Source organism: Urocampus carinirostris, chromosome 16, assembly GCF_059441175.1.
Source record: "Urocampus carinirostris isolate Australia breed hairy pipefish chromosome 16, RoL_Ucar_1.0, whole genome shotgun sequence".
Classification (NCBI taxonomy): domain Eukaryota; kingdom Metazoa; phylum Chordata; class Actinopteri; order Syngnathiformes; family Syngnathidae; genus Urocampus; species Urocampus carinirostris.
In genome coordinates, this window is record NC_142364.1 from 26,095,806 (window position 1) to 26,110,571 (window position 14,766).

At 37.4% G+C, this 14,766-nt stretch overlaps 2 protein-coding genes across 2 annotated transcripts in view; both read left to right on the forward strand.

Moving 5' to 3' along the window:
* Positions 1-2,016, forward strand: part of zfyve16 (zinc finger, FYVE domain containing 16) — a 32,204-nt gene extending 30,188 nt beyond the window's left edge. Inside the window, exon 19 of the mRNA XM_088355926.1 lies at positions 373-2,016. Coding sequence (XP_088212052.1) covers positions 373-531 — 159 coding nt within the window. The 3' untranslated portion in view covers positions 532-2,016. The remainder of the gene's footprint in view (positions 1-372) is intronic.
* On the forward strand, positions 552-14,470 carry sec14l7 (SEC14-like lipid binding 7). The gene is made up of 13 exons (XM_088355935.1): positions 552-2,162; positions 2,571-2,645; positions 4,434-4,509; positions 6,187-6,230; positions 6,321-6,383; positions 6,461-6,649; positions 8,193-8,288; positions 8,359-8,419; positions 8,492-8,575; positions 9,861-9,967; positions 11,065-11,204; positions 12,360-12,529; positions 14,166-14,470. Exons 1-13 carry the CDS (start codon positions 2,139-2,141, stop codon positions 14,249-14,251), a joined length of 1,215 nt encoding a protein of 404 aa, XP_088212061.1. The 5' UTR covers positions 552-2,138; the 3' UTR covers positions 14,252-14,470.
* The last annotated feature ends 296 nt before the right edge of the window (positions 14,471-14,766 follow it).

The following is a 14,766-nucleotide window of genomic DNA, read 5'->3' on the forward strand; positions in this document are numbered from 1 at the left end:
AAGAACTTCCTGCAGCTGAAAATGTCATTCTTACCCAACACCTATATTAGGAGAGATTTGTCTCAAAAACAAATATATTTGACATTTACTCAAAACCTTTAATTCTGATGTCTTGATAAATGCATATGCAAAATTAAAATCGCATATGGAAATCGCAAACTTTTGACTATGCAAGATTCATGATGCACATCGAATTCTTTCTATTAATGATCCTGGAAAAAAATAGAAATGTGGCTTTAGAAGTCCTTGGAAAGTGATAGGCTTTGGCCATGAAAAAAGTGTGTGACCCCTTATTATTCTTTTAATTACTTCCAACTATCTGTTTAATGTGGCTTACATTTGTATTTGACTCTACGTTTGTATACACGGCAGGTGGAGTACCAAGCCGGTTCAGGGGGCCGCCTTCTTCCCCAGCGCTACATGAATGAGCTGGACAGCGCACTGATCCCCGTCATTCACGGGGGTGGCGCCACTGTGCCTCCGGACGCTCTGGACATGGAACTGCTTTTCTTCATTACACACGCCATCTGAGCAAGTATGCCGGAAGCTCAGATAAAAAAATAGATGGGGCCGAAAGCTGGATACAGGGTGTCAGAATTCTTCAGGTGGACTCGAGAAGGAGACGCAGGCAAGCAAGCAAACACACAAACCGTCACCCTTCTCCTCAGCCTTGTGGAATATACTCTTGAGGAGTCGAGCAGAATGTGCTATCCCGCCGTGACGACACATTTGCGCTCTTGACTCACTTTTGCAGTCGGCAAAGCGTCAAATGCAAATGTGGAGGACTATCAAGAATCAAATTGTGAATGTGGTGACTTTTGAATGACAGGTGACACACAAACACACGTGCGTGCCTTGTGTGTCCAAAGACCAACAACCTGCTTGTTTATGTGGCTTGAATTCAAATATGACGATCCTTCATTCTGGCAGAACAACAGCTCGTCCCTGTAAAAAAGAGCAAAAACTTCATAACAACTTTGACTTGTTCACAAAAACACGTCGAGTAGAAGTTTGTTGCACAGACATCAGTCACACAAAGTGTTCCAAGAACATTTGCAAGTTGTTGCTTCTCCTAAATTCACATTTTGTGGGAACATCTAACATCTGACATTTATTGAAAACCTCACACAATCGCTGTTTTTGTGCCAAAGTGGGTTGTTTTGTGTGAGTGAGTGTCAGGCCACTTTTCCTTCAAGTAATCTTTCGGCAATTAAAAGTATTCTGTGGCCTTCATTGAAAATGTTCTCTCATATTAATTACATGTTTTAATTATTTTTTAAAGACTTTGAATGTTAAGAAACAGGGCCCTGTACATTTATGAAACAACAGGCGCCAATAAATGGCAGCAAAGCACTACTTTTGTCAAGTGACTATGCAGGAACACTATTGCTTGGGACGCAACTGATTTTGATGTCAAATGGTTTCATTCTATCCCAGCTGACTCTGGACTGGTCGCCAGCCATCAATCATATACTTTGAAGAAAGCCGTAGTTCCTACAATATTTTATTTATGTAAAAGAAAATGTCTTAATAGAAGTAGTTCCATCATTGAATTCTCATCTTGAAATCACAAAACTCAGTGGGTAATTTGGGGTTTGTGAGTAGCGCTTTGGTTTTGTGCGCCACGCAATTGGCTGCAACCACTCTAAAGTTTGGTTTTCATCGAATGAACTGTACAGAATATATTTCTGTGGATTAACTGGAACTAAGAACATCACTGTTAGAAATTCAGGCGTTTTTAGTTGTGGTCAAACAGCTGCTTGACTTTTGAATACATACTCTGGAAAACCTCCACCCCACTCCTCCTCCACAGTTTCAGCATCATGATTTTGAATGTAGCAACGCAGCAGCTTTAAAATCAAGGGCGTGAGGTCCAAAGGTCACATGGTCACCAGCCGTAACAGAATCTGACCTGAACTTGTGGGGCCCCCGCCAAAAAAAGGGAGGCAAAAGTCTCCCAAATCCCTGCCCCACTTCTTGTTTGTGCTCAAGTTTTGAATAAATATGCAAAAGAGATTATTTGAATTTTTTCTTTTCAGTTTTTGCCTATGGATCAGGTATTTTTGTAATCGCCTATGCTCAAGTTTGAACAGATGAAAGCAGAGTTCATATTTTTTGATGGGAAGTAACACACTGTTATGTCAGTGGATAAGAAAGAAAAGGTTTGTTGCAGATTTAACTTTAAGGCACGTGTACAGAAAGGGTTGGCAAAAGAATAAAACAGTTTAAAATCATCAGCAATTATTTATTTTTTTGTCTTCAGGAAATGGAACAAGTACAACTGAAAACATTTCAATTACTGGAATTAATTTGACCCCTTAATTGCCTTTGTTTCAGCTCCTTAAATAGAAAATCATCTTTTCTCACAAATGGAATCATTGGCTTTACTTTGAAATTGTTGGTTGGTTGATCCTGTAACCACATAGGTAGTAGGGACACCATTTCCTGTGGTGTCTTGGGTACGTACAGCAGTCATAATGAAAGTGTGTGCCTTTTGTGTGAAGAGGGCGTGTCCCAGTTCCCTCCCCCAAGACCTGTGCTTTCTCCTCCCGTGTTTTCTTCATTCCCAGGCAGTAAGTTTCGCCGGCAACATGAGCGGCCGAGTTGGAGATTTGAACGCCAAGCAAGCAGATTCGCTAACGCAGGTAAAATTGGACCAAATCCATTTGCTTTGAATTTCAGATTTATCAGTATCACTGCATGAACTCTCAGATTAAGTTGTTCTGATTCTATTTGATTGTAAATATCTTAAGTTCTAATGAAGTTTCATTGATTATAACTATGACAATCACATTTGGATAATTCAAAAAAATACAAGTACACAACTCTTGAATACTTGCTGATACTTATTGACACCATTCATTTAACACAGCAAAAAATTCTCGTCCCATTGGCTAATTGTGTTTCTTATATTGAGGATTATTTTTTGTGATTTACAAGAACAGTTAAAACAAATCAAAATGTGTATTATGTGACCAGTAGATGTCCTGAAACTGAAAACAAGTGCTAAAAGGCTCAAGGAAGTATATAAATTACAGAGAATCAATGTGTCAAAACTGCATAATTTTTCCTCCTTTTTTTTTTTTGCACAGCTCATTGCACCAATTTTGCTTATAGGGAAACTGTAGCAAATAGATGGCGGACAATTGTGTCAGCTCTTTAAAGTAAACCTAAAGTAAAATAACTGCATATTTCTCCACCTACGAGTACTTTAGACAATGGACATTTATATGAGAGGTAAGTATTTTTGCTTATTATTTAAATCAGAATATTTTGTATCCATTTTTTTTTTTTTAAACTCTAAGACATGCTAAATAATACACACATTTTCTTTAAAATGGTAAATGTATCGATTTTTTTTTATTTTTATTTTTTTAATGAAGGTATGAATATATACTTAATGGTGTGCTGGGTAGTTTAAGGCGTCCCTACTAAGTTTAAAATTAAATATTTTCTCTAAGTATGTGTTAACAATTCCCAACTGAATTATTGTGGCCTTTATCTATTTTTTTCACAGCGCCTTTCTGTTTTTATCTCACCTTTATCATCGAAGTTCTGGCCACAGAGGGCATTAGGCTGGAGGAAAGGAGGCGGCGGGGTGGGGGTTCTAGAGTGATTTGACACACATGCTCATGGTTCTCTTTAATTCTAGGATGAAAATGGTGGAAGTAAGAAAAGTACTTTTTCAAATACAGTCCAAATGACAACCGAAAAGATGAAAAAAAGAAGAGTTTATTCAAGTCCATCCAAGAGACTCATGTACTTGCACATGAAGAACAAGCAGCTTGACAGAGGATGCAATGATGATTTTTGCCAGAAGATGGCATCAGCAAGTAGAATATGTTGAAGTTAGGGACACTGCGTTTAATGAGCATTTTTTAAATTTCCTCATTTCAAGTATTACACTAAAAGAGAGAAAAGATGCCATCCATCCATTATCTGCACCGCTTATCCTCAGTAGGGTCGCGGGGGTGCTGGAGCCAATCTCAGCTGTCTTCGGGCAGTGGGCAGGGGATACCCTGAACTGGTTGCCAGCCAGTCGCAGGGCACACAGGGACAGACAATTCGCTCGCTCATTCACACTCAGGGACAATTTGAACCGGTAAATTAACCTGACATGCATGTTTTTGGAATGTTGGAGGAACCAGAGTGCCTGGAGGAAACCCACGCAAGCACGGGGAGAACATGCAAACTCCACACAAGAAAGTTCGATCTCATGACCTCAGAACTGCCGTGCTGCCCAGAAAAGATGCCAATACCTTAAAATAAAATCTGATATAGGCCTTACACTGATATCCTGTATACTCATTATTACCATACTTACTAATCCCTAAGAATGTGTTTTTACCCCGTTGGCTGATAAGCACATCCAGAGCTTTTTTGGTACCAAGCTAAAAAAGGCTTCAACGGAGTGTTTGTTCATATTCCGGCAGTTTCGCGACCAAATTGAAGACATCCTTCCAGAACTTCCAGCCCAACATGACCACTACCTGCTCCGCTGGCTCCGAGGTCAGTCACGCATGAATGGACTTTGAGTGGAGATAAGATAAGAAAGTTGTGGATTAAACACCAGCAAGACTATTGAGCTTGATAGTCCAATCTGATTGAACTTGATCAGCACTTTGATTTTGACTTTATAAACACGTTAACACACCTGAGTTTTTGCTTTGTTCCAATCCATTTTGAGGGAGCCTGCTGGCGACAAATCAAACTACTGTGTACCTCTTTAATTTGTGTTCAAGGACACTGCCTGATGTTCTCCATGGCACCAGTCAAAACTCTAAAGTTGGTTGTACTCGTTGGCGTCCAAGGCCCCCTGAAGAGCAAACAGTGTTGGCAAACAAAGAGGGTGGCCCTTGAAGTCAATTATTTTTTTTTTCCATCAATATTTGCACAAAATGGACATTGGGGGCTTCCAAGTTGAACTTGTTTTTGTCATGATTGAGGGGAAACTGTCAACTGGTTTAGGGCCAACAATGTTTCGAGAAGGGGTGGGAGGGGTTTGTGGGTGATTTCCAATACACAACCATTGTGTGTGTCTTCCATCAGTGTCACGAAACTCGTCCTTTTGCTCATTTCAAGTCTTTCAAGCTCTCTGATGTTTCTTTGTTTTTTTTTTCTTTTTTTCAGTTTTTAATCCATTTATTAGATATTTACTCAATCATTGCCACCCCAGTAAAATGTATCTTTGTCTATAGCAGTGTTTTTCATCCAGTGTACCATGAAATCTTGTTTAGTGTGCCACAGGAAATTGCTCAGTTTTATCAATGCAGAAAAAAAGCATGCATTATACAGAACCATAGCTCCTTGCAGAGATCAGCTGAGTAACTAACTTTCATCCATATCAGTAGGTGGCAGCAGATTACTTTTTTAGTATGTACTTCATACCTGTCAACCTCAGCCAATTGTTCCCCTTATTAATGATTGCAATTCCTCTTATTACACAATGCCGCATCTATTTACTCACAGCAAGACAAGACTATGTTGAATAAAAACAAATGATTTGTGTTAACAATATGCACATAAAATATAAGCTTAATTGAGGATATAATTTGCTAGTGTTTCGCAACAATACGATCAATCTACGATGACGTCATCTGCTACCAGTTACCAAGACAATCGGGATTAGAGACAAAACAGGCAAGGCGAGATCAGTCCAACAAAAAATATAGTTTTCTTGAATTGATTTTTTTTTCCACGTACAAAATTTGTTATAAGGCATAAGAAATTTGAAATGATCAAAAAACGTTGACAGGTATGATACTATCTCGTCATGAAGGGAAATATATTATGTAAATGACCTGCATTTCTATAGTGGTTTTCAGGTCACTGAAGAGCTCCCAAAGCACTTTACAATATGTTTTACACTTAACCCATTCACACACCAGTAGCAATAACAATATGAACATTTTATTTCATGAAGCTGTTAAGATTGCACTGCAAAAAAATAATAATTCAAGTAAAGGTAAATTCTTGCACATAATTGCTGTTTTCATAATTTTCTACCACATAAATTTGCAGTTTTTAATTATTTCACTAAAAAAACTTGAAAATGTTAGAACGCAGTAAAAAAGTTCCAAAAAGTTACGTACATATAAATGTGAATTTTACTTCAAAGCAACAGTGTTTTTTTGCCCTTCTACATAAACCATTTGCATTCATTTTATTTTCTTCTCTTTATTTTAGCAAGAAACTTTAATGTCTCCAAATCTGAAGTTATGATCAGGAAGGTAAGGTGTTTGGTGTTTTTCAAATTTAAAAAAAACAAAAACATCTGATCTCTTGCTTTGTTTTTGAAGTTTTTCTCTGTATGTGTATAGCATGTGGAATTCCGGAAGAACATGAAGACTGATACCATCGTTTCTGACTGGACTCCACCTGAGGTTTGCAATGGTGCCTCCTTCGACAATGCTTATATGTCATTATCCACATCGTTATCAGAATTATATTTTTTCAAAAGGTGATCCAGCGCTACGTTTCGGGGGGCATGTGTGGCCACGATAAGGAGGGAAGCCCAATTTGGTACGACGTGGTGGGCCCGCTGGACCCCAAGGGGCTTCTAATGTCGGCAAGCAAGCAAGACTTCCTGAGGACCAAGATGAGGAACATGGAGATGCTGCAGAGAGAATGTGAAAAGCAATCGCGCCAGGTCTGCATGACTCTTTTAGTTGCTTTCCTTCTTGCTTAATTTCCTTTGGAATTTGGCCCATTTTAGAAAAAGTTTTTGGGGGTTTAACAAAATGTGAGGGAGGGAGTGAGTGTGGAAGCAAGATGATGGTGAGATGCAAAAAAAGCGGCTTCAAGAGAGGGAGATGAAAGGAGTGGGAGACCATAAAGCTGTGTGAGAGACATGAGAGAGGGGGAGATCTAACAGATGATTGAGTGGGTATGGAGAGAAGGAGAGTGGGTTAAGAAGAGGAAATTTGGGTATAGAAAAAAAGGAAAGACAGGGGTGATGGTAGAGAGAGACAGTTAAATATTGAGTGTATTCAATTAATTCTGAAAGATTGAGAAGTATGAGTGTTTGTGTTAGGCAATTTTTTGGGTGGCAAGGATAAGGGGCGAGGAAATTATATATGTTACCGGATTTATGTAACTGAACACGAATCGAAAAATAAAGGTGTGAACATGTATACGGGAGAGAGACCTGAAACCTGTAGGACCTCACGTTTGGGACAAGCCTCTTTACCGGGGGTGTCCAACCTTTTTCAAGCTAAAAGCTACTTTTTGTCCTTATTATTTTTCTAACTTATCATTTTGTAACTATGGTACTAGGTTAATAGTTAGAAGTAGTGGTAAATAAACTCAGCCAACCACTAAAAAAACATTTTACCAGAAAATCAAAATGACCCAGCACTGGCGAACGATTTTCAGAACAGATCCGTGGTCACCTCAGCGGCAACATGTTGTAAACTGCTGCTCTATAAACTAAAAGACTTAGCTACTTAAAAATAACCCAAAAAAAACAATAGTCTATTTCAAAAACTTGTCATAGCCTAAAAAATAATGATCTATTCTCCTCACCCAGCATTTGAATGCAATCCTCTCTTGCCCTTGTTATTTCGTAGATGACAACTTTAAATTAAGGATGACTTGTTCCAATCCCCAGGATCTGATTTGAATCTCCAAATAAAGTGCCTGATGAAATAGTTTTAAGTATAACACTTTGTTTGATCCTTTCTGGAAGCAATGTCCCTTTTTATTAGTGGTATTCGATTTTAAATATTTGCCAACGTAATTAAACTAAGAAACTACAGTGTATAAATGTATACATAAAAGAATATTTTGAATATTAAAAAGAGAAAAATACAAAATTAACTCTAGATGATTTAAGGCAATACGATAAAAATGAGATAAAACACAGTTGAAAATGACTGTAGTGCAAGAATAGTCAAAGTATGGTCCAGTTTTAAGTGTCTGTAGTGTACTGAACGTGTCTGTGGTGTATTGTTCGATCAGCAGCCATTTAAGAGTCTGATAGCAGAGGGGTAAAAAGGGTTATTTAATGGCAATTTACAATTCATTTTTTTTGCAGATTCATGACTGTTAATAGCCTTCAGAAGCGATCTTATACTTATTGGCTACTATCACGACTATCGATTTTTTAAAAAAAGACATGGTATTTGCACTGAACTCCAACCCTCCCTACTTTGTACAACCTCGCTGGTCCTGTGTCCTTGACGCACCGATAGCTGGGAGTAAACATAGAATCCATCACCCTGATCTATGACTGTGAGGGTCTGGGCTTCAAGCACATGTGGAAGCCCGCCATCGAGACATACGGCGAGGTTGGTGGTCTGCATGCGTGAAGTCGGCCATTTTGCTCACTCAGAATCTTAGACTGTTTCACTCGTGCAGATCCTTACCATGTTTGAGGATAACTACCCGGAGGGCCTCAAGAGGGTTTTCCTCATCAAAGGTAACCATCCCTTGTGGTATTCTGAAAATTGTTGTCATAACGGTGGTCCTTATACTGTTGTTGTTGTTGTAGCTCCTAAACTGTTCCCAATGGCCTACAGCCTAATCAAGCATTTCCTGTGTGAGGAGACACGGCGCAAGCTAGTGGTTCTTGGAAGTAAGACCTCATCTAAGCACATTCTCCTCTTGCGCTTCATCTCATTAGCTTGTTAGGCATTGTTGAGAGGGTTTTCGGGATATGTTACTACTTGCATGTTCAAAATCACGGTCAGTGTAATTAAAAGCAATTGAAGTTTTTATTTGTGCTTTTTTTAACTTAATCAAATAAATTAAAGGTTCGGTGCGTGTTATACACCAGGTTCTTATATTACAGTATTTACTTGTGCAGTGATTGATCAGTCGAAAAATATCACCGAACACAATCGCAAAACATGGGATGCAACGGGAATTGAACCTGGTCACGGCATCGAGAGCGCCAAATCCTAACCACCAGACTACACGTGATATAGAATACATACAAAAAGGCATTTGATTTTAATATCTTTATTAGGCTATATTCACTCATGTTACCACACATGAATGTTAGAGAATGGAGAAAACAGAAGGTTATCTTGAAAGATGTGAATAAACGCAAAAAAGGCAAACAACTCTCTTTATATCTTATGATGAATCAGACTTTAAAGGACATTGAACGCATTATGAATTTTATTTTTTTATTGTTTCGATAGTTTACATTGTCAATAAATTATTTTAATTATAGCTGCACATATTCAACAACGTTAGTCACTCAAAAAACTTTTAAGCTGAGACAAAGTGAAACAAAATTTTATACCAATTATTAATTTAAAATTAGGGTGCCCTTTATATACAAACAAATATGGTATGTGACACTGCTTTCAAATTATGGGATTACATTGTAACTGGTTGCTAGTGTTAAGGTAGCCAGTTAACACATTAATGAAATGGATTTAGTTGATTTCCCTGCTCATTGACCAAAATGGTAAGAACTGATCCTTTTAATTATTTAAACAAAAAGCAAAAGATTCAGAAAGGTACTCATATTCAACTCATAATTCTCATACAGGTACATGTACCCTAGTTGTAAAAGTTCCTTCCCCCTGCAAAAAAATAAAAACCTTTAAATACCATGATGTGTTCTCTTAATATTTCATTAAATTCACAACAATTTCTTCTGCTAATTTATAACTACTTGTTTGATGGCTGTTTTGGGGCAGCCATTACTGGGATCGGCTACTGTCATGTGTACCAATACCTAAGAATAAAAGGACCTGTTATGATTAATCAGCCATACTCACTTACTGTGGCTTATACCAGCATTGATGGGCACTCTGCAACATAAATATTTGACCCTTAAAACACATACAGTATATAAAATCCATATAACAATCAAAGTCGGTCTGATTTAAGAAATTGATTCCAAGGCAACTGGCAGGAAGTGCTCCGGAAACACGTGGATGCTGAGCAGCTTCCTGTGGCGTACGGTGGAACTCGGACTGACCCAGACGGAGACCCTAGTTGCAAAACCATGGTGAGCTCCCTGCTGCCGGGATAACAAAGACCAGGATTGGCAGGGTTACTTTAAAAATGTAATCCGGTACAGTTACCTGTTGAAAAATGTCTTCAGTAATGTAATCTGAATACTATAATATTGCAGTAATGTATCTTGATTACTTTCGGATTGCTCCAATACTAAATATGCTAATGAAAGACAAACTAAATTAATTTACGAAATTTTGTTTAAGCTAAATGAACAATGTAACCTTGAAAAACAATTGGAGGAAACCAAGGTTACTTGTATTCCTTAAAAAATGCTCTACATAGAATAGTGTTTTGAGCAACGGCCAACAAGATATGCTCTGTTACGTTTACACAAAGAGCAGATTAAGAACCCAATATTGTTTTAAACACACCAAGTGTTCACTTTCTAAATTTCCAACAAACTCAAGTCCAAGTTCAAGTTTTACCTTTTTGAAGTTGGGATGCTAAACCTCTTGACAATTATCAGATTTAGTAGGCTAAGTAAAACATTCTCATACCATAGCAATACAGTGATCAAATAGTTGTTTTTGAACAACAATTAACTGCAAAATACAAATTGAAGACATTCATATGTACTAAATGTGCCTAAACGCATCACTCGCAAAACTGCGCTGCCAAGTTCCCGATACGCAAACACATTAGCAGACTCACGAAACTGCAGGAGTGCCCCAATTAGACAAAATTAGTGCTATGTAGAAGGTGAAATAAAAATCTGAAAAAAAAGAAAAATCGCTTCACCTGCAACACATTCTAACAAACATGCAGTTGTAAATTGGCCGTACAATCTGCGTAACAAATACTTTGTGTGTAAACCAAATTTCTCTTTCCCTCTCGTGTCAGGGATTGAAATGATGATAGACACAATTCGTCTATCGGTACATCATGTATATGTTAATATACTTTTGTATTGTAATCCGGCAAAGTAATCCTTGTTTTAACTGAATATAATTGTAATTTGATTAGGTCTTTTTTTAAAACTGTAATGGAATGCAATTGCAATTGTTGTATCCTAACTATGTAACGTAACATGTATTCTGTTACTCCCCTAGTCTGACAGTCTATTATGATAATATTAACAATCCATAGATCAACTACGGCGGCACAGTGCCACGGTCTTACTACATCCAGAACTCCATCAAGGTCCAGTACGACCACGTGGTGAGCGTCAGTCGAGGTGCTGTTCTGCAGCTGGATTTCGATGTCAGCATCCCCTACAGCCTTCTGAGGTACCCAACTTTAGTCATGGATCCCTTTTCGCAACCAGTCATGTTTTGGCTGATATTAAAGTATTGTTTTTTTGCTATCTAGTGGCAGTACTTGGATCATTATACAATCTTAATTTCCTGCAGAATGCTCACTATTAAGGAGGACTGATCCTGGTAGAAATCAATGTATAAATATATACAAATATATGCAGTATTAATACATTTCCACATAAATAAAGCACCTAATTTCTAAAAAATCAATTGTATTTATTTACTTAAGCATTTGGTCATTTGTATTTTGTCACAACAAAATATTATTCAAATGAAAAGGAGGCCCAACTGCCTGAGCTTTTCACGTATTGTTTGATCAGTGATAAATAAAGGCATTACAGTTGATTGGTCCACCCGTCGATCAACCAATACTTTATTCAACACCGTAGAGAAATTCACATTTTCAGCAGTATCCTTGTGTTAGACAATAAAATAAGAGATACCCAATATAACGTGTGGAATAAAGAACATTTATATAGTGTTCCAAAAAATAAACACTGTAATAAAAATAGGGTAATATGCAAATGTGGGGTTGGGGTTTAATATGGGCTTTTACTGCCCTGGGTGGAGTTAAAGAGCTTCATGGCATGAGGAAGAAATGATCTCAGTCTGTCTATGGAACAAGACTGTGACAGCAGCCTGTCACTGAAGCTGCTCTTCTGTCTGTCTGTGTAGCGGTTGTAGAGATCACCATCCTGAATGGTCACATGTTACGAAAACACGTGATGTAAACGGAACGGAGCGGAACGTCGCAGCTGAAAACAGCATCGTTGGCATTGTGCAACCAAAGGCATTAACACCAAATTCCCCACGCGGTTGGCGTCAGGTGTCAGTGGCCTGAAATGTAAAAAATTGATGAGATTTCGTTCATTTTTAATGCTGTTTAAGCATGCAGTTTAGAATCTGGTGCAGCTTGTACACAGACAAAATTTGTTTGTTTTTTTCTTAAATTTCAACATGCTATTTTTGATCAGGTGTGCTCTGTAGTTCATAATATACGCTATTTTTATGGTAAATATTTGTAGGTACATATGGCAGGATCGGTCCTTTATACACAATTTTTCATGTTCTTAGCACTTTTATGAAAGACCTGAGCTTTTTTGTAAGTTTCGTTGTACATGGCAGGTGGCAGTTCGCCAGTGACAGTGCTGACATTGGTTTCGGCGTTTACCGACGCACTACGCCTGATAGCCAGCAGAAGACGGCGAACATGTTGCAGGTTGTTCCCACCCAACGTTACAATGCGCACCTCGTTCCTGAGAACGACATGATCACTTGCGACGACCCTGGAGTGTGTGAGTGCAACACACAAACTGATGGTCTTTTTATGAATGCCATCCTTTTGTCAGAGTAGAAAATAGAAAGCAGTTCATTTCAAAATCACAAGTAATGTTATTGAGCACCAAATAAATCAATACAAGTGCAATTCTCATCGAACAGAAAGAACTTCCGTAAAGTCAATGTAGGTAAATTGTATTAGATTACAATGAAAAAAAAGGGGAAAAGACACAATGAATTTATATAAGAACAATATGAAATATTTTTAGTTTCACACTTTTAAAAGAAAATTGTTAGTGTGTTTTTTTTTTTTTACATATTACATGTTAAATAAGAATAAATGTAAACTATCAAAATATCCCGCCAATGAAAGACGAAAATGTTACCTGCAAAACAAAAAACTACCTAAAACTGACCAAAGGACGAACCTAGAAACGACTTGAAAAACTACCCAAAAATGCTCCAAAACCCCGCCAAAAAAGGCTATACAATTAGATATTAATTCCATCTATACATCCATTATCTGCACCGCTTATCCTTCAGTAGGGTCGCGGGGTGAATATGAATTGACTTGATCCAAATAATTACCCCAAAAAATGACCAAAAATTGACTAAAATAAACAACCGAAAGGAACGACAGAAAAACGACCAGAAAAACGTCAAAAGTAAACCCAAAAAACTTTCGAAAAAGACCAAATAAAATCTAAAAATGACCAAAAAAACAACAACACAGACGTCCCCAAAAACAGCCCCCATTAAATGAAGAATGACCCCAAAATAACTGGGGAAAAACTACAAAAAGTTTCTGAAAAGCAACAAAAACGACGCAAAACAAGACCAAAAAACCTGAAAAGCGTTCCCCAACACTATCAAAAAAAACCCCTAAAAACGTCCCAAAAATATCCCAAAAATGACACCTACAACACGAAAACCGACCCAAAAAAATGACAAAATGGATTTAAAAAAACATTATGTTCAATGTATATGTATATATATATATATATATATATATATATATATATATATATATATATATGCATATACTTTGTTTTTTCTAAAGACACGAGCCAACAAAAGCAATAAATGATACTTTCAAAATGTGCCAGAAGATGAAACAAAGGCAAAATACAACCAAATAATAGGAAATACGCTAAAGTATTTGAAGTTAGTAAAACGAAAGCAACAAAATACCTTAGAAAAAAAACCTGAATACTCACAATTGCAACAAATTCAAAAAATAATATTTATAAATGTTTTGCTTTTTTATGTAGTTTATTTATTCAACTACAGTATATGCTTATTTTCATCATTATTTTCTGATTTTAGTAGAAAAATGAGAAAGAAATCTCCCATATCAAAAAGATTTACTTAGTTTAAGGGCTATTTATACGAGATCATTGGGTTAAAAATGTTGTAGAAAAAAAATTATATTCTTAACATGTTTGAATTCGTCATTGTACGTTAAAAAAATACAGGAAAATAAAAGAAGGTACTGGAAATATGACTGAATTGCATTATTATTACAAGTATGATAAAGGATAATTCAATTCATTTCGATGAAAGTTTAGCTAATAAACCCCACACCCCAGAAGAATTCTTGTATGGTATCAAATGTGTTTGTTTTTTAAATGTTTGTGTCGTTTGCGTGTGCAGACGTTTTGTGTTTCGACAACAGCTACAGCATCCTGCAATCCAAACGAGTCAGCTACACGGTGGAGGTGCTTCCTCCGTCGCCGTGACGACGAGAGCGGCTTTCAGTTTTGTTGGTGACTGCGAGAATTTTGGCTGCCGTCGAGTCAAAATTCATTATTGATATTAAAGGGACTTAAAAAGGATCTACATTCTGCATTTCCTAATGCCACCTTGACCAAAGTCCTTTTTCCATTAAGTGGCTGATGATTTCAAATGTTGGGGATTCCCCATGAAATAAAGACAAGTGAGACACTTCTGCAAAATTAGTCAAATGACCTCATTGTTTTTCTTCACTGCTATTTGTGCCGACTGTAAAATGAAACCCTCGTGCTGTCATCGGCTAAGTTTGCAGTCTCTGTAGTGTATTGCAACGAGAGATTCAGTCTCCCTCCATAGCCATTCACAAACGACTGTGATATTTTCTTAAACAAAAATTCAAAGTACCAACATGCATTAATGTAGCGTAATGATCCAGAAATGGAAATAAACCGACACGTATAGTTAGCACCTGGAAGTTTTAGACAAGTTGTGGGCAAACTATGGCCAGGAGGCCACATGCAGC